The sequence below is a fragment of the Bos indicus genome, chromosome 1 (assembly GCF_029378745.1).
Source record: "Bos indicus isolate NIAB-ARS_2022 breed Sahiwal x Tharparkar chromosome 1, NIAB-ARS_B.indTharparkar_mat_pri_1.0, whole genome shotgun sequence".
Lineage (NCBI taxonomy): Eukaryota > Metazoa > Chordata > Mammalia > Artiodactyla > Bovidae > Bos > Bos indicus.
The window spans coordinates 66504908-66525403 of NC_091760.1; the positions used below are offsets into that span (position 1 = coordinate 66504908).

General features: G+C 37.6%; 1 protein-coding gene across 4 annotated transcripts in view; it reads left to right on the top strand.

Annotated features, from left to right (window-relative positions):
• STXBP5L (syntaxin binding protein 5L) overlaps window positions 1-20496 on the top strand; it is a 321677-nt gene that overhangs the window by 271433 nt on the left and 29748 nt on the right. For all 4 annotated transcript variants that reach the window (XM_070788639.1, XM_070788654.1, XM_070788646.1 and 1 more), the window contains one exon: window positions 18285-18455. In XM_070788639.1, coding sequence (XP_070644740.1) covers window positions 18285-18455 — 171 coding nt within the window. The remainder of the gene's footprint in view (window positions 1-18284; window positions 18456-20496) is intronic.

Below are 20496 nucleotides of genomic sequence, written 5' to 3' on the forward strand. Positions count from 1 at the left end.
CGGGTAGACAAGCAAACTGTGGCATACTCATATAGTGGAATCTCCTCAACAATAAAAAGAAATTAGGTCTGTGGAAACAAGACAACATGGTGGAATCTCAAACTAATCATAGTGAAAGAAGCCAGATAAAATCAAGTGTAATTGTATGACTGCTCTAATATAAAATTCTGTGAAGTGTAAATTAATGTATAGTGACACAGAGTACTCTTGCCTGGAAAATCCATGGACGGAGGAGCCTGGTGGGCTGCAGTCATGGGGTCGCTAGAGTCGGACACTACTGAGCGACTTCACTTTGACTTTTAACTTTCATGCATTGGAGAAGAAAATGGCAACCCACTCCAGTGTTCTTACCTGGAGAATCCCAGGGATAGTGGAGCCTGATGGGCTGCCATCTATGGGTTGCACAGAGTCGGCCACGACTGAAGCGACTTAGCAGCAGCAGCAACACAAAGTACATTAGTTAAGGGTAGAGGGCCAACAGGGAGAGGCAGCACAGAGGGATTAGAGACAGAAACGAGGACACTAAGCAGAAGTGATGGATATATGTATTATTTTTATTGTGAGACTAAGAACAGATTAGTGGTTGCCAATGTTAAATATGTGTAATATGTCAATTATATCACAACCTGTGCTAAGGAATGTAATTGTCAAATAAGGATCCAAGAATGAGGGGGAACAATGTCTTTTTCAGACATCTAAAAACTAGTTTACAATCTGTAGATTCTTAGCGTACATTTAAAGTTCTAGCCAATGCAGTTAAATAGGGGAAAGATATATTACATATATGTGTTCAAAAAATGCAATAAAAAGTACACTTATAGGGAATAAATTTTTATACCTGAAATCTTAAGAGAATCAATGGGAAACGAATAAAAATAGAGTGAGTATGCAGTGATGTGGCTGTTTACAAATTCATACCCCAAAACTAAACAAAAGTCAGTTTTAAAATTGGGAAAAACTCATTTATAATGCTATTAAAAAGATTAAATATGGAGTAATGAACTTGAATCCATAGGATCTATGTGAAAATGATTTAACCTCCATTAAAGAACATTTAAAGGACTTGTATTAATTGTAAAACATACACTGCTTTCTTCCTTTTGGACAAGAAGATTTGCAATTGGTGTACATTTTATACTTTAGAAATAAATAATTCCGCTGAAAATAACTGATTTTTCAGAGGAGTAAAAATTATAATTTTAAAATTCATCTGAAAAGGTATACATATAAGACAGCCAGGACAATTCTGAAAAACAAGAGTCATAAATGAGGTCTAGCCCTACCAGATAGTTAAATACAATATAAAATTCCAGTTTAAAACATATCTACTAATAATCATACCATTTTTGGTACTGATGTATAAAAAGTTCAATCAGTAGAACACAAAATCCAGAAAAAGACCCAAATTCATATATAAATTTTGTCATTGTATATAAGTAGTTTTAGAGTCAAGTTCTGAAAAAGATCTAGATACATCCAAAACTTGCACATTGTTTTATTTCGTTCATTTGAGTTTGAGTAAATTATTTCTGAACCAGATGCAGAAAAAAAAAAAGTAGCCTTGAAAATAAGGTAGGTCATTCAAAAAGTAAATAAGGGTAGGTCATTCAATAAATGTTAGAATGAGTAACTAGGCCTCTGAAAAATAATCTCCATAAGCCAAAATTAATTCTAGATGATAAAAATATATAGAGAGAAACCATAAAAAGGCTAGAAGAAAACACGAGAAATACATAAAAAAATAAATGAATAAAACTGAGATTAAGAAATATATATATTCTTGGAATAAGGCTTTGCTCAGAAATAGAAACACAGATGTAAAGAACAAAGTTGTGGAATACCAAGAAGGTAAGGGATGGTGAAAGTGAAAGTCGCTTAGTCCAGTCAGACTTTTTACCACCCCGTGGACTGTAGCCTGCCAGGCTCCTCTGTCCACGGGATTCTCCAGACAATACTGGAGCGGGTAGCTTTCCCTTCTCCAGGGGATCTTCCCAACCCAAGAATCGAACTGGGGTCTCCTGCATTGTAGGTGGATTCCTACCAGCTGAGCTAGGGATGGTAACTGGGTGAACTGGGAGATTGGGACTGACATATACACACTACTGTGTGTAAAACAGAGAGATGTATAATGAGAACCTACAGTATGACACAGAGCTACTCCATTCTCTGTTGTGACCTAAATGGGGGGGAAAAATCTAAAATGAGAGGTTATTATATCATATTGTATATGTAACTATTTACTTTGCTATACAGCAGAAACAAACAACACTGTAAAGCAACTATACTCCAATAAAAATTAATTTTAAAAAGGCTTTGCTACAGGTGGCATAAAAGTCAATACCCATGTAAAAACAAAAAAAGATTGATAAATTTGATTATATAGAGAAAAAAAGACAAATGACAGTCTGTAATAATTTGACAAATAAGATTAGTTTCTATAATGTGGAAAGTTCTCATACATGAAAACAAAAAAAGGAAGAAAACACTAGACAAATTTATAAAGGTTAAGTACTGGTACTTCACAGAGGAAGAAATAAGTGTGTTTAAAATAAACAGTGCCATTCAACAGAGGATGAGATGGTTGGATGGCATCACCAACTCAATGGACATGACTTTGAGTAAACTCTGGGAGTTGGTGATGGACAGGAAGGCCTGGTGTACTGCAGTCCATAGGGTCGCAGAGGCAGACACGACTGAGTGACTGAACAGAACTGAAAATAAAAAGGTACCGAAACTCCTTATTAAAGAAGTGAATATTAAAACAGTATTTTTCATATTACAGCAATAAATATCAAAGAATTGTATGAAGAAAAATTGGGTGAAGATGTTGGGAAACTGAAGTTCTTATATACTGTTGTTGGGGATGTAAATTGGTTAATTATTTTTGGAAACCTTTTGCAGTCAAAATCTAAAATATTTATTCTTTTGCCAAGCAATTTCAATTCTGCGAATTCATTCCACAGATATAATCACACATGTGCAAAGAAGTATTACTGTGGTCATTAAAGTTTGCTTTGAAATAGTAAAGACTGAAACCCTAAGATTCATTAATAAGAAAATAGTCAAATTGTTATATAGCCCCCAAAATGGAAACTTTGTCTCTATATAAACAATTAAGTATATCTATATACTATGGTCTCCAAGGCAAGTGTGAAATGAAAAAAAAATCAAGGCATGAAATACTGTGAAATGTGCTTCCCCTTCTTTTGAAAAAAAAAATTATGGAAGGATATTCAAAGAAAATGTTAACGCTCTGTCTAAATAAGAGGTAGTAGAGATGCAGACGGAGAAGGCAATGGCACCCCACTCCAGTACTCTTGCCTGGAAAATCCCATGGATGGAGGAGCCTGGTGGGCTGCAGTCCATGGGGTCGCTAAGAGTCAGGCATGACTGAGCAACTTCACTTTCACTTTTCACTTTCATGCATTGGAGAAGGAAATGGCAACCCACTCCAGCATTCTTGCCTGGAGAATCCCAGAGACAGAGGAGCCTAGTGGGCTGCCGTCGATGGGGTCGCACAGAGTCGGACATGACTGAAGCGACTTAGCAGCAGCAGCAGAGATGCAGATGTAGAGAACACTTGTGGGCACAGTCGGGGAAGGAGAGGGTGGGATGAATTGAAAGAGTAGCATTGACATACATACAGTACCATGTATAAAGTAGAAAGCTAGAGGGAAGCAACTATATAGCACAAGGAACTGAGCTCCGTGCTCTATGATGACCTAGAGGGTGGAGATGGGGAGTGTGGAGGAAAGGAGGCTCAAGAAGAGGATATACATATAGTTGACTCATGTTGTTGTACAGCAGAAACCAACACAATATTGTAGAGCAATCATCCTCCAATTAAAATTTTTTAAAAATAAATGGGAGGTTAAACTGAGAGAATTAAGCTAAAATTTTAAAATTAAAAGTTATTTTCAAACAGTAAATTGGAGGTAGAAGCTATAGTATCTACAGAACACTTTTAGAGCATAATATCCATAGTATATACAATAATAATATGCTGTCTAGGTTGGTCATAGCTTTTCTTCCAAGGAGCGAGTATCTTTTAATTTCATGGCTGCAGTCACCATCTGCAGTATTTTGGAGCCCCCAAAATAAAGACTCTCACTGTTTCCATTGTTTTCCCATCTATTTGCCACGAAATGATGGGAACGGATGCCATGATCTTAGTTTTTTGAATGTTGAGTTTTAAGCCAAATGTTTCACTCTTCTCTTTCACTTTCATCAAGAAGCTCTTTAGTTCTTCACTTTCTGCCATAAGGGTGGCGTCATCTGCGTATCTAAGGTTATTGATATTTCTCCCAGCAATCTTGATTCTAGCTTGTGCTTCATCCAGCCAGAATTTCACATGATGTACTCTGCATATAAATTAAATAAGTATGGTGACAATATATAGCCTTGACCTAGACCGCATATTCAAAAGCAGAGACATTACTTTGCCAACAAAGGTCTGTCTAGTCAAAGCTATGGTTTTTCCAGTGGTCATGTATAGATGTGAGAATTGGACCATAAAGAAAGCTGAGCACCAAAGAACTGATGCTTTTGAACTGTAGTAATGGAGAAGACTCTTGGGAGTCCCTTGGACTGCAAGGAGATTCAACCAGTTCATCCTAAAGGAGATCAGTCATGAATATTCATTGGAAGGACTGATGCTGAACCTGAAGCTCCAATGTTTGGCCACCTGATGCGAAGAACTGACTCATTGGAAAAGACCCTCATGCTCGGAAGGATTGAAGGCAGGAGGAGAAGGGGACAACAGAGGATGAGATAGTTGGGTGGCATCACCAACTTGATGGACATGAGTTTGAATATGCTCCGGGAGCTGGTGATGGACAGGGAATCCTGGCGTGCTGCAGTTCATGGGGTTGCAAAGAGTCAGACATGACTAAGCGACTGAACTGAACTGAACTAATACAATAATAAAACTCAATTTTTAAACCAAATAATTTTAACTTAGTATATTAGGAGATTTCCCCCCTCAAAAGGAATAGATTCAAACTATTCATTATAAGTTTTCACATGACTTAGAAAACATTTATTGTATGAACAGTGCATTGTAAAAGGAATATTCAGACACAAAAGCCCGCCAGGCTCCTCTGTCCATGGGATTCTCTAGGCAAGAATACTGGAGTGGGTTGTCCTTTCCTACTCCAGGGGATCCTCCCCAGCTCAGGGATTAAACCCAGGTTGCTTAAGTCTCCTGCATTGGCAGGTGGGTTCCTCACTGCTAAACCACCAGGGAAGCCCCTGTTAGTCACTCAGTCGTGTCCAACTCATTGTGACCACATGTATTGATTTGTGTTTTACAAGGAGTTCAGAATATGAAGAACTGACTCACTGAGTGTTTGCAACAGATATTTCAAAGAAACAAAAACCCCATAAGCTTTTTCAAAGTTTAGGTAATTTGTTCATAATAGGAGTGGGGGATAATTTTACCCACATGATTATTATATCTTTGACATCAGTTTTGCAAATTTCAGGAATAAAAACATTTTGTTAAGCAATGAATAATTTAGCAACTCAAGATTTCATCTCTTTGGAGACTGTTTAGACTAACTTTCTTGTTTACCTCAGCGTACACATGTTGTTGTTTCCCCCCCCTCTCTTCCCACTCTTAATACACGGCTTGAAGTGAACACTTACTTACACGGTGCAGGGTACGGTGTCACTTTGCTCCTTCAGCATCGATCAGGATATATTAGCATTTTAATGTCATAATTTTTTTGTTATTTACAGTAATGGTCCAAGATGACAACATAGAAGACTTCTGAACTCAACTCCTCCCTGATACACCAAATCTGTAGCTCTAAATGGAGCAATTTCCTTTGGAAGAAGTCTAGAACTAGCTTATTAATGCCTAAATATTGGATGAATGAGATAACACCCACATGGAACCAGGTCTTGTGAAAGTGAAAGTCGCTCAGGCTTGTCCGACTCTATGCAAGCCCACGGACTATCCAGTCCATGGAATTCTCCAGGCCAGAATACTGGAGTGGGTAGCCTTTCCCTTCTCGAGGGGGTCTTCCCAACCAAGGGACTGAACCCACGTCTCCCACGTAGCAGGCAGATTCTTTACCAGCTGAGTCACAGGGGAAGCCCAAACAGGCCTTGGCATACTCTCAAAAGCCGGGAGCCACTAAGAGCAAAAAGGAGCTCAGACAATCACAAAGAATTGAAAGACCGCCAAGAGCTCAAGCTAGGCTGAATAATAAGGTTCATCTCCTATAAAAGGCCACTCCATCAAGCTTGGGGGAGATGACTATTTTGTCTATTGTGTAGAAACCAACACAGAGAGCGTAGGAAAATAAAGAAACAGGAACATAACTGCAACAAGAAGATAAAACTCCAGAAACAGACCATAGTGAAACAGAGATAAGTGACTTAACCTGATAAAGTGTTCAAAATAAGAGAACAACACGCTGAACAAAGTGAGAATCTAAACAAAGAGATAGAAAATACATGAACGTAGCTCAGATGGTAAAGAATCCACCTGCAATGCAGGAGATCTGAGTTCAATCCCTGAGTGGAAAACTTCCCCTGGAGAAGAGAATGGCTATCCACTCCAGTATTCTTGCCTCAAGAATTCCATGGACAGAGGAGCCTGGCAGGCTTCAGTCCATGGAGCCCCAAGGAGTAGGACACGACTGAGCAACTAACACTTTCACTTTCAAACAGAAATCACAGACCTGAAGAATAGAATAACTTCACAGAAAATTTAATAGAGGCATTCAATGCTAGGCTAGATGGAGCAGAAAAAGGATTAATGAACTCTTAGGACAGGACAGTAGTTTCATGCTCATGCTCATGCTTCAGTCATGTCCGACCCTTTGCAACGCTATGGACTCTAACCCACCAGGCTTCTCTGTCCATGGAATTCTCCAGGCAGGAGTACACGAGTGGGTTGCCATTTCCTTCTCCAGGGGATCTTCTGACCCGGGGATCAAACATACATCTCTTATGTCTCATGCGTTGGCAGGCGGCACAGAAGAGAAGTGAACACTTTCAAACCCATTTTACAAGAGCAATAATACCATTACCAAAACCAGAAACGATGCAAGAGAAGAAAACAATAGGCCAATGTCGCTGGCTAATATAGATTCAAAATCTGCAACAAAATACTATCAAACTAAATTCAACAGTACTTTAAGAGGATCTTATCAAGTATAATTTATTCCAGGGATAAAAGGATGGTTTGACATCTGCAAATTAATGTGATATAGCATATTAACAAAATGATGAATAAAAACCATATAATCTTAATAGATGCAGGAAAAGTATCTGACAAAACTCAATATCTCTTTTTAATAAAAATTAACAACAGAGCCTAGAGGGAATGTGCCTAAACATAATGAAGACAATATACCGACAAGGCCGCAACTAACATAATGCTTAGAAGTGAAAAGATTTTCCTCCAAGATCAGGAACAAGAGAAAGATGCCCATTCTCACCACTTTCACTGAATACAGTACTGGAAGTTCTAGCAAGAGCAGTTCCAAGAAAAACACATAGAGGGCATCCAAACAAGGAAGAAGGAAAACGTTCTCTATTTGCAGATGACATCTTTATAGAAAATCACAAAGACTCTACCAAAAACCATTAAAACTAATCAACAAATTTAGCAAAATTTCAAGTATAAAATCAATATGTAAAAGTCAATTGCATTTCTATACAACAAAGATTAGAGAAATTAAGAACACAGTCCCATCTGTAATTGCACTTAAAAGAATAAAGTATTCAGGAATAGATTTTTACCAAGGAGGTAAAAGGTCTGTACACTGAAAATAAAATATTAATGAAAGAAATTGAATAAGACACAAAAAATGGAAATATATTCCATGCCAATGGATTGGAAGAATTAATATTTTGAAATGTCCAATACAGATTTAATGTAACCACCTATGGAAATTCCAATGGTATTTTTCACAGAACTAGAACACAAACTTCTGAAGTTTGTAGGGAACTCCAGAAGACTCCCTAATAGTCAAAGCAATCTTGAGAAAGAAGGACAAAGCTAGAGGCATCACACTTCCTGGTTTCAAGGTTTTATAATAAAGCTACAGCAGTCAAAACAATATGGTATTGGCACAAAAACAAACATATCAATGGCACAGAGAAGAGAACCCAGAAATAAACTCATGCACATATGATTTATGTGCATTTAGGCCAACTGATTTATGACAAAGAAGCCTAAAATATACAATAGGGAAAGTATTCTTTTCCATGAATGGTGCTAGGAAAACTGGACAGTTAAAGAATGTAACAACTTCTATCTTACACCATACAGAAAAGCAACTCAAAATGGATTAAAGACTTGAACTTAAGACCTGAAACCTTAAAACTTCTAGAAGAAAACATAAGCAATATGCTTATTGACATCAGTCCTAGCAATATTTTTTTTTTTGGATTTTATACCTAAAGCAAAGGCAACAAAACCAAAAATAAACTACAAACTGAAAAAAGCTTCTGTACAAGTGAAACCATCAACAAATGAAATGGAAACCTTCAGGATCTGTAAATCATGCATCCTCTAAGGGATTACAAAATATATAGAGGTCATACAACTCAATAACAAAAATCAAACAATCTGATTTTAAAAATGGGCAGAGGAACCAAATAGACACTTTTCCAAAGACGACATGGAAATGGCTAACAAGTTCATGAAAAGGGGCCTAACATCACTAATCATTAGAGAAATGCAAATCAAAACCATGAGATATCATCCTGAACATGTTAGATAGCTGTCATGCCATTTGCAGCAATATGTGGACCTAGAGATTATAATGCTAAGCAAAGCCAGACAAAGAGAAACATCATATGATACCACTTCTATGTAGAATGTAAAAAAAAAAAAAAAAGATAGAAATGAACTTATTTGCACAACAGAAACAGACCCATAGAATACAAACAAACTTACGGTTACCAAAGGGGGAAAAGAGGGAGGAATAAACTGGAAATTAACAGATACACACCACTATATATAAAATAGATAACCACAAAGGACCTACTGTATACCACAGGGAACTGCACTCAATATTTGTAATAACCTATAACAATAAGGAAGGCTGAGCACTGAAAAATTGATGCTTCTGAATTTTGGTGCTGGAGTGGATGCTTGAGAGTCCCTTGGACAGCAAGGAGATCAAACCGAGGAGTCAATCCGAAAGGACATCAACCCTGAATACTCATTGGAGGGACTGAAGCTGAAGCTCCAATACTTTGGCCACCTGATGCGAAGAGTTGACTCACTGGAAAAGACCCTAATGCTGGAAACCCTAATGCTGGAAAAGATTGAAGGCAAAAGGAGAAGACGGTGGCAGAGGAAGAGATGGGTGGATAGCATCACTGATTAAATGGACATGAACTTGGGCAAACATTGGGAGATCGTGAGGGACAGGGAGGCTTGATGTGCTGGGGTCCATGGGGTTGCAACGAGTCTGACACAACGTAGTGAGTGAACAACAACAACATAAGGGAGAAGAATCTGAAAAATATATGTATATATATACATACATGTACCACTCTGCTGCACACTTGAAACTAACACACCACATTGTAATAAGAACAGCTATTGTCAATTGACAAATACCTGAGAAAAGATGAGAAAAAAAAGGCAAAGGAGAAATGGAAAGATTTTTTTCCCTTTTGAATGCAGAGTCCCAAAGAATAGCAAGGAGAGATAAGAAAGCCTTCCTCAGTGATCAATGCAAAGAAATAGAGGAAAACAACAGAATGGGAAAGACTAGCGATATCTTCAAGAAAATTTGAAATACCAAAGGAACATTTCATGCAAAGATGGGCACAATAAAGGACAGAAGTGGTATGGACCTAACAGAGCATAAGAGATTAAGAAGAGGTGGCAAGAATACACAGAAGAACTATACAAAAATGGTCTTAATGACCAACATAACCACGATGGTGTGATCACTCATCTAGAGCTGGACATCCTGGAGTGCAAAGTCAAGTGGGTGGGCCTTAGGAAATAACACTACAAACAAAGCTAGTGGAGGTGATGGAATTCCAGTTGAGCTATTTCCAATCCTAAAAGATGATGCTGTTAAAGTGCTGCACTCAATATGCCAACAAATTTGGAAAACTCAGCAGTGGCCACAGGACTGGAAAAGGTCAGTTTTCATTCCAATCCCAAAGAAAGGCAATGCCAAAGAATGCTCAAATTACCTCACAATTGCACTCAACCCACATGCTAGCAAAGTAATGCTCAAAATTCTCCAAGCTTAGGTGTCAACAGTATGTGTACTGAGAACTTCCGGACGTTCAAGTTGGATTTAGAAAAGGCAGAGGAACTGGAGATCAAATTGCCAACATCCATTGGATCATAGAAAAAGCAGGAGAATTCCAGAAAAACATCTGCTTCATTGACTACACTAAAGCCCTTGACTGTGTGGATCACAACAAACTATGGAAAATTCTTCAAGAGATGGGAATACCAGACCACCTGACCTGCCTCCTGAGAAATCTGTATGCAGGTCAAGAAGTAGCAGTTAGAAGTGGACATGGAACAACACTGGTTCCAAATCGGGAAAGGAGTACGTCAAGGCTGTATATTGTCACCCTGCTTATTTAACTTCTATACAGAGTACATCATGCGAAATGCCCGTCTGGATGAAGCACAAGCTGGAATCAAGATTGCTGGGAGAAATATCAATAACCTCAGATATGCAGATGACACTACCCTTATGGCAGAAAGTGAAGAACTAAAGAGCCTCTTGATGAAAGTGAAAGAGGAGAGTAAAAGAGCTGGCTTAAAACCCAATATGGTTTTTAAGATCATGGCATCCGGTCCCATCACTTCATAGCAAATAGACAGAGAAACAATTGAAACAGTGAGAGACTTTATTTTTCTGGGCTCCAAAATCACTGCAGATGGTGACTGCAGCTATGAAATTAAAAGTTGCTTGCTCCTTGGAAGAAAAGCTATGACAACCTGGACAGTGTATTAAAAAGCAGAGATACTACTTTACTGACAAAGGTCCGTCTAGTCAAAGCTATGGTTTTTCCAATAGTCATGTATGGATGTGAGAGTTGGACCATAATGAAAGCTGAGCACTGAAGAATTAATGCTTTTGAACTATGGTGCTGGAGGAGTCTTGAGAGTCCCTTGCACAGCGAGATCAAACCAGTCAATCCCAAATGAAATCAGTCCTGAATATTCATTGGAAGGACTGATACTGAAGCTGAAGCTCCAATACTTTGGCCACCTGATGCAAAGAACTGACTCGTTGGGAAAGACTCTGATGTTGGGAAAGACTGAAGGTGGGAGGAGAAGGGGACAACAGATGATGAGATGGTTGGATGGCATCATTGATTTGATGGACATGAGTTTGAGCAAGCTCTGGGAGTTGGTGATGGACAGGGATGCCTGGTGTTCTGCAGTCCATGGGGTCACAAAGAGTTGAACGTGACTGAGTGACTGAACTGAACCGATTATCAAGAATATGAGATAAGTATCTTTTTTCTGAAGATGTGGAGAAAAAAAAAAAAAAAAAAACCTTGTGCACTCTTGGTACACAAATTAGTACAGCCACTATGGAAAACAATTTGGTGGTTCCTCAAAAAATTAAAAATAGAACTACCATATGATCCAGCAATTCCACTTCTAGGTATATATCCAATGTAAATGAAAACAGTCTATTAACATTCCAATGTTTACTTCAGCATTATTCACAATAGCCAAGATAAGGAAACAAGCTAAGTGTACATCAATACGTGAATTGATAAAGCAGAGGTGATACACTCACTCAGAGGAATGTTATTCAGCCACGAGAAAGGTTGAAAGTGTGGTATTCGCCAGAAAAATGGTGGACCGTGTGGTAGATGTGATGTGATGTGAAATAAGCTACAGAGAAGAAGCAAATACTGCATGGCATCACTTTTATGTTGACTACAAAAAAAGAAAAGTAAACTTCAGAACAGACAGTTGAATAGTGGTTGCCAGGGATTGGTGAGTGGGAATAATAGGAGAGGTATATAAAAGCGTATAGACTCTCAGCTGTAAGATAAGGTCAGAGGACCTAATGTAAACAGGATGAGTATTTTTTATAACACTGTAATATATAATTGAAATTTGCTAATAGAACTCTTCTAATAGGATAGAACTTGTATTCTCACCAAAAATAAATATGTGAGGAGATGGATGTGTTAACTAAATAGATTATGAGAATTTTCCCTAATGTATATGTATACCAGATCTACACAATGTACACTTTAAATATCTTACAATTTTGTATGGAAATTATACTAAAGCTAAAAATTTTAAAAATATATTGCTATTCCAGGTTAAAAAGTGACAAAGCCTAAGGCAGTACTGTCATTAAGAGATAATTTTCTCAAAGACTGGAAATTTGGTCCCAAATAGTTTTTAAACTTTCACTTAAATGAATGCAATAGAAACTAAACTTGAAAAAACAAAAGGGGAATTATTAATAAAGAAGAACCTCTTTGAAACTTTGGATTGCAGAGAGTAAACATGAATGAGTATATAAACATGTAAAAAATCATAGTCATGAAAACTTTGCTATAGAAGAGCCAGATTAAACTGGGAATAAAAATCAAACTAACTTCAAGGGAGGTGTGTGATTTAGTCACTTTGGGTCTTCAGCTTAAAGTTCTTCAGAAAAATGCCCTCAAGTGCTTAAAAACCTCAAAGTGTCAGCACAAAGAGAAAGATGATATTTCCTTATCTGACAGTCAAAAACTGAAATACAGGTAAAAACTATACTCAGTTTTAGTGAGTATAATAGCAGAGATGGTCTACTGTATCAGGTCAGCAGTAGCACAGCTCATGGCATACAGGCCCCTGCATCATCAGCACCATCTACAAAGGAACTCAGTTCCAGTATGGCTGGGTATTGTTTTTGGCTGCAAACCTGAGTATAACTCACAGGTTCTCCCTGAGATTGTGAACTGCCTAATATACTTTAATAAATTATTTTCCTACTTAAAATTAATCAAGCAAACATTAAGTCAATTAACCAGCTTGTCCTCCAACCAACTCATTACTTACTAATGAGTAAGAAGGGAGGGAGTGAAAGAAGAGTTTCCTCTTAACTATTAATATAAAAGTAAGCAAAGGTAAAGTTAGGTGAGTTTTCAGGTATTTTAACCAATTGTTTGATATTAGCTATATTTTATATAGTCAATATATATGTAAAAAGCCAGAGTCTTTTTACATTTAAAAAGACTCCTAAAGATCCCGAGCTAAAGTCTTTTTACATTTATTTTCATGAGTTTTAAAATCCAATGCTTATTTTGATTTAGTCTTATGTTCAACATTTATTTCACCAAAGAATCACCCCTGTGGCATAAGCATAATAGTAATTTTCATTTTCTAGGAATTGTATGGTATAGTAAAAAGTTTAACTATACTAGTGTACCAAGTATAAAATTAAATCTTCATTTATGTACTCCTATAAAGCTTTGGCAATGACTAAGTTAAAAATAATTTAAACTGGAAACAGTAAGTGATTTTTCAGTAAGTCATTGTTGTACTTTATACAGTGTGTACACCAAATCAAATCTTGATTTAGAGATACAAGAGAATCAGCTAATTTAAAAGAAAATTGTAATTTCTTTTTTTTAGACTTGAAAAGCTTTTTGTAAAGTTTCCCATTGGTTTTAATCTGCTTATTGTTCTAAGGTTGAATTTTTTAGAATATTGAATTTTATCTAAATGGCATAGAGCACTATAGCAGAGCTAAAACATTATTGTAATCAGAAAGCAACTGGGAAACAAAAACCATTCTAGTAATATTATGCAGAAAGTGATTTAATACAAGAAACTAGGTGTTTATCAAGTCACTGAAAGATTGGAGACAACCCTAAGCTTGGCCTACAGGTATGACTTTCTGAATAAGGCCATCAACAGATATATCAAGGAAGCAGACAACTTTGCTACTTTTAGAAGACTACTACCAATCAATTGTTGAACTGAAGACCACACTTTTATAAGATCAGGATTCTACTACAACTGCCTCTTGACATACAAAAAGCTTGTGACTGGATGCTGGAATGTTGCTTTCAAAAATAAAGCAAAATCTCCATTGTAGTAACACCAAAGCAGCAGAAAGATTGCTTCCATTTCAAAACCACTTGTCAAACTTTTTGAGCCCTAACCCACCATGCACCATGTAAAAAGGCCACCATGCCATGAGGAAGCCCAAGCCTCCTAACAAAGTCACCACTGACAGTCCCAACTGAGTTCAACTTTTGAGTCATTCTAACCCAGGCATGTGAGTAAAGAAGCCTCCTACAGATTCCAAGCCCTCAGTCATTCAAGTATTCTTAACTAATGCCCCAGACATCATGGAAATAATATCCCTACCTTGCCTTAGTTTAACTCCTTTCTCTCACAATCTGTAAGCATAATAAAAGGATTGTGGTGCATACTAAGTTGCTTCAGTCGTATACTCTTTGCAACCATATGGACTGTAGCCTACTAGGCTCCTCTGTCCATGGGATTCTCCAAGCAAGAATACTGGAGTGGTTTGCCATGCCCTCCTCCAGGGGATCTTCCTGACCCAGGGATGAAACCCACGTCTCTTATGTCTCCTACATTGGCAGATGGGTTGGAGTGGTTTGCCATGCCCTTCTCAGGGATCTTCTCAAACCAGGGATTTAATCTGCAGCTCCTGCATTGCAAGGGGACTTTTTACTGCTGAGCCATCAGGGAAGCCCAAAATGATTTTTAGTTTACATTTATTAACATTTGGAATGGTCTGTATGCAAAGAGCTAACTGAAACACATGATGTAGATATAAGATTCAACAAGCATTTCAAAAACATTTTTAAAGACTATAATACTCTATTATGTGATACATCGGAGAAGGCACTGGCGACCCACTCCAGTACTCTTGCCTGGAAAATCCCATGGGCGGAGGAGCCTGGTAGGCTGCAGTCCATGGGGTCGCAAAGAGTTGGACACAACTGAGCGACTTCACCTTCACTTTTCACTTTCATGCATTGAAGAAGGAAATGGCAACCCACTCCAGTGTTCTTGCCTGGAGAATCCAGGGACGGGGGAGCCTGGTGGGCTGCCATCTATGGGGTCACACAGAGTCAGACACGACTGACATGACTTAACAGCAGCAGCATGTGATACATAGCACAATGTACCTATAAGTTTATGCTGAATTGTAAAGGATAGCTGGCTTCCAATTTTTATCTCTTACTAAAACTACAGTGAATAATTATATCAATAGAAGTTTTTGTATTTAGTATCATTAATATAAATTTTCAGAATGACTATGTCTGGGCTATAACCATATTTCTTCATAAGTGTTTTATAGTATTCATATCTGTCTTGAATATTTACTGTACTAAGAAAAAAATATTAAGCAAATTAACTTTATTAAAAAAAAATTTAAGCTACAAAAAGAAATCCTTTAAGTTAATCAGCCCTATCGAAGACAGAAGAATATGGCCAAAGACTCTGAGTTGCCCTGATATGGTAATGTCAGCCAGACCTCATGAGTCAACCATAAGATGGGGAAAATTGGGCCATACAGGGGGTAGGGAAAAAAACAGACCAGCATGTTGAGTAATCTAATAATTGATACTACCCTATTATAAGCTCAAATGAAACAATGTTCACAAAAAACAGCCACCAAAAGATGGTAATAGATAGGCAGGCACTTTCACTTACCAAGTCCAAAGAGTCCTGGCTAGGTGAACAAATTTTACTATTTTCAGAGCTCTGCCATGTATTCTTGAACCTAGATGAGTGTGAAGAGGGCTGTAACTCATCCCAAATTACTCCGAATAAGCGCTAAAACAAGCTTTCACACCTGGGTAGATACTAACTGATATGCCCGGTGCAGCGTGGCTTATATTTGCAGTTTGTATCCCTAAAGTAATTGCCGTTGGGAGCAGGAGGAGACAGGGACACCAGAGGATGAGATGGCTGGATGGCATCACCAACTCGATGGATGTGAGTCTGAGTGAACTTTGGGAGTTGGTGATGGACAGGGAGGCCTGGCATGCTGCAGTCCATGGGGTCGCAGAGTTGGACATGACTGAGCGACTGAACTGAACCTACTCTATGTCTTTGTTGGTACCGGCTGTTGCCCTCAGTGTTTTTCCTATTTATAAGACTAGATTCAATAGTGAAGGAGAGGCAGAACTCTTGACTTCTGCTTCCCCATAGCTAACTTATCATGTGATATTTATGCCTTTCTGTCTGATAAATCTGTGTTAATATGGAAGACAACTGGTCCCAAGAGACTAGGAGCTCAATGAATATTACATAAGCTACTCCTAAACCCTCCTAAATACATCATCAAAATTGCTAATCCTTACCAAATATATTAGCTGACCCAGTGGCCTAGTTTTTAAGCATACAGACACTAAGTGATAAAAATCTGGATTAGAATCCTGACTCCATGAGTACTGCTTATGTAACATTAGATAATTTTCTGAACATTTTTTGACCTTCATTTTCCTCATCTGCAAAATCAGGATAGAGCACCTACCCTGCATAGTTGTTGTGAAGATTAAATCAGTAATGTGTGTAAAATGCCTGGCATTGAAGTATTCAATAAATGTTAACTCATTAAAAAAAAATAGTAAAACACACTAGTGCATTTAAATGGTGAAACCTAATTCTCATCTTTGCACTAACTACAAGGGGATCCAGAGAATGTATATTTTAAGTTTTCAAATTCCTCAATATAGAAAAGCTGTAATGGAGTGGATACTGAGTGCCAGTTCCCATGTCCAATATGAACATTAAACATGGTTCTGTTTAACTCTGTCCTTTGAATAGCCAAAGAAGCACATTTTATTTTTTATTTTTTAAAATTTTATTTTATAACTTTACAATATTGTATTGGTTTTGCCCTATATCAAAATGAATCCACCACAGGTATACATGTGTTCCCCATCCTGGACCCTCCTTCCACCTCCCTCCCCATACCATCCCTCTGGGTCGTCCCAGTGCACCAGCCCCAAGCATCCAGTATCGTGCATCGAACCTGGACTGGCGACTCATTTCATATATGATATTATATATATTTCAATGCCATTCTCCCAAATCATCCCACCCTCTCCCTTTTCCACAGAGTCCAAAAGACTATTCTATGCATCAGTGTCTCTTTTGCTGTCCCGTATCCAGCGTTATTGTTACCATCTTTCTAAATTCCATATATATGTGTTAGTATACTGTATTGGTGTTTTTCTTTCTGCTTACTCTGTATAATAGGCTCGTTTTATCCACCTCATCAGAACTGATTCAAACGTATTCTTTTTAATGGCTGAGTAATACTCCATTGTGTATATGTACCATAGCTTTCTTATCCATTCATCTGCTGATAGACATCTAGGTTGCTTCCATGTCCTGCCTATTATAAACAGTGCTGCGATGAACATTGGGGTACACGTGTCTCTTTCAATTCTGGTTTCCTCAGTGTGTATGCCCAGAAATGGGATTGCTGGATCATAAGCACATTTTAAAATGTATTCTGAATATTGTTGATATATGAGATGATGTTTCAAATAATATGTGTTAGCATTGACTATTTTAGTGCAGTTATTCCAAATTTTTAAATTCTATCAGAACAGATAAATTCACAGGCTCTAAAATAAACAGTACTATTTGGTCTTAGACTTGAGCAACTTTAGTGGAATAGTTGGAGTTCAAAATGGCAGTAATAATCTCAAAACAAAAATGACAGTAATAATTTATCTTTGTTCAGTTTACTATATACCAGGAAGTTTCTGGCATATAACATGTTATCACAAAAGCTCCATGAGTTAGACAGTAATAGTCCCAATCAAGAGGAAACTAAACTATGAAGTCTGCAAAAATGTATACAACCAGTAGGTGGTAGAACTGGGATTTGAGCCCAGGCAGTCTGGCTGTAGAGTCAATATCCTTATGTACCATTCTCAACTCTGCAGTAAAATGCTTCCGTTCTATATTTTAAACCCTAAGCACTTGAAGTTCTTCCAAAACTTATATAAATAGGTGTATATTTACATTATGCAGAAGAAAGTCTAGTACTATAACCTATTTTGTACTGCCATTAAATGGCAGAATACATAATGAAAATATAAATTTTAACTATGTTAGTCAGATTTTAAAGATGAATATATTTAATAATTATGAAAAATCTGGCTAGCTATTGAAATTATGACTAAAACAAGGACTTAGCCATCTTTAAATGATTTAAAAACAAGGAATTCTCCCTCCATTTATTAATCTACACACTTATTCCCTTATATTAAGAATTAATTATGATATTTATGTTGCCTTCTTCCTTTTGGTACAGACCACGTAAATGGACACTGCACAAGTCCCACTTCTCAGAGCTGCAGTTCTGGAAAACGACTTTCCAGTGCTGATGTTTCAAAAATAAATCGCTGGGGTCCTGGAAGACCACCATTTCGAAAAGCACAGTCAGCTGCTTGCATGGAGATTTCTTTGCCAGTTACAACAGAAGGTAGGTTAAACATATGGATTTTTGTGGATACAATTGAAATTTGACATACCATGGGAATTAGGAGCTGAGGGACAAGGGATTGTGGTCACATGTAAAAATATGAAAAGCTGGTTAACTCTAGACAATGAGCAACTGAGAACCTGGTTGGGCTGTAGCCATGAATCCAGATCCATTCCTCACTACACCTCTTTCATCTCTAAAACCAGAATGCTTCTGTTTATGGGTAGGTTTCCATCTCCTCTGTACAAAGTGAGACCTATGTATTAATCTGTTCTGTATACTCCTACTTTCTTTCCATCTCAACGGTAAGCCTCTTGGTATTTCTATCTGTAGACAATTATTTACTGTCTTATAACCTTTATTTCCTCAACTATTAAGAGAATGTGACCAAGAAAAAGGCAAGACATTAAATTCTAGTTTGCAATCTTATGTTTTAAAAAGAGAGGATTATTTGCTTATTTATGGAATTAGCGTTGGGGACAGGGAATATAAAGTACATGAGTCAGAAGGCCTAGATTAAGAAAGATTAAAAAAAAAAAAAAAAAAAAAGGAGGAATCCTGTAACTGCTGCAGGTGGCTCAGTGGTAAAGAATCCGCCTGTCAATGCAGGAGACACAGGTTCGATTCCTGGACCAGGAAGATCCCCTAGAGGAGAATATGGCAATCCACTCCAGTATTCTTGCCAGGAAAATCCCATGGACAGAGAGAAGCCTGGTGGGCTAGAGTCCATGCGGTCACACAGAGTCAGACACGACTGAGCACGCATACAACTTCTGCTACTGCCTTTCTGATAAAAAGCTTTGGGACTAGAAATAGAAAAAATGTAATCTTAGGAATATGCTATGGTAATTCTGTGCTATAAAGTAATTCACCATTTGTGTGTGTGCTCAGTTGCTGAGTCATGTCTGACTTCACAACCCCACAGACTGTAGCCCTCCAAGCTCCTCTGTCCATGGAATTTTCCACGTAAGAATACTAGAGTGGGTTGCCATTTCCTCCTCCAGGGGATCTTCCTGACCCTGTCTCTTGCATCTCCTGCATTGGCAAGCGGATTCTTCACCACTGTGTCACCTGGGAAGCCCAATTCACCATTTACCACTCCTCAAAAAATTTGACAGTAATGATCTATATTATTCAAATTTTAAAAATAAAATTTTTAGGCACTTTCCTGGCAGTCGAATGGTTGAGACCTTGCACTTGCACTGCAGAGGGCATAGAATCTGATTCCTGGTCAGGGAACTAAGATTCCACATATAGAAGTGGCGTGGTCAAAAGTTTTTTTTAAAATGGAATTTTTAGCTTTTTAACATTCCACCATATTAAGTCTGGTCCATGGGCATGCATATGATCTTCTCTTTCACAGGTATCTATGAGTAGCAACTTTGAATGTTGATGAACCATGAATGGAAAATTTTTGAAACATTAGCTAGGAATGTAACAATGTAAGGAAAGTGTAAAGGTTGTAAACGAATTAGTAGTTTCAATCACTGGACTGAGCTGGGGATTTTGAGTTTTAGACATTTCTAACTAACGTGTTGATTTGGGGAAAATTACATCTCTATCTCCAAATCTGTAAAATACATAGTTTATATCTGTGCTCCCTCTCAGATCTAAATTCTATTAAAAAGTTATTTTTATAAACTTGCTGAAGGATAGAGAAGGGAAAATTAGGAATACTCTATTATGGTTTGTAGAAAAAGAATAGTCTGAGGAGCTTTAATATTTAACTTTATTGTATATTATTTTATTATATATTATTATCTCTTTATAAAAATGAGTCATCATTTCCTATCAAAATGGAAAGGAGAGGGAAGGCAGTAGAAAGAATATGAGGAACTTGTACTCTGGAGTGATTATAAGAACAATACAACTTTCCTATGTCATTTACCTGAGGTGGTGAGTTTCTGCTTGTTGGAGTATACACCATGTGTAAAAGTTGATGAGAAGGAGAACTTGAAGCCACCTGTTTCCTTTTCACTGGACTGAAGCCCTCTCAGAAAGATGACCACACTCTCAGTGGGGTGGTTCTGTGTACAGCTCT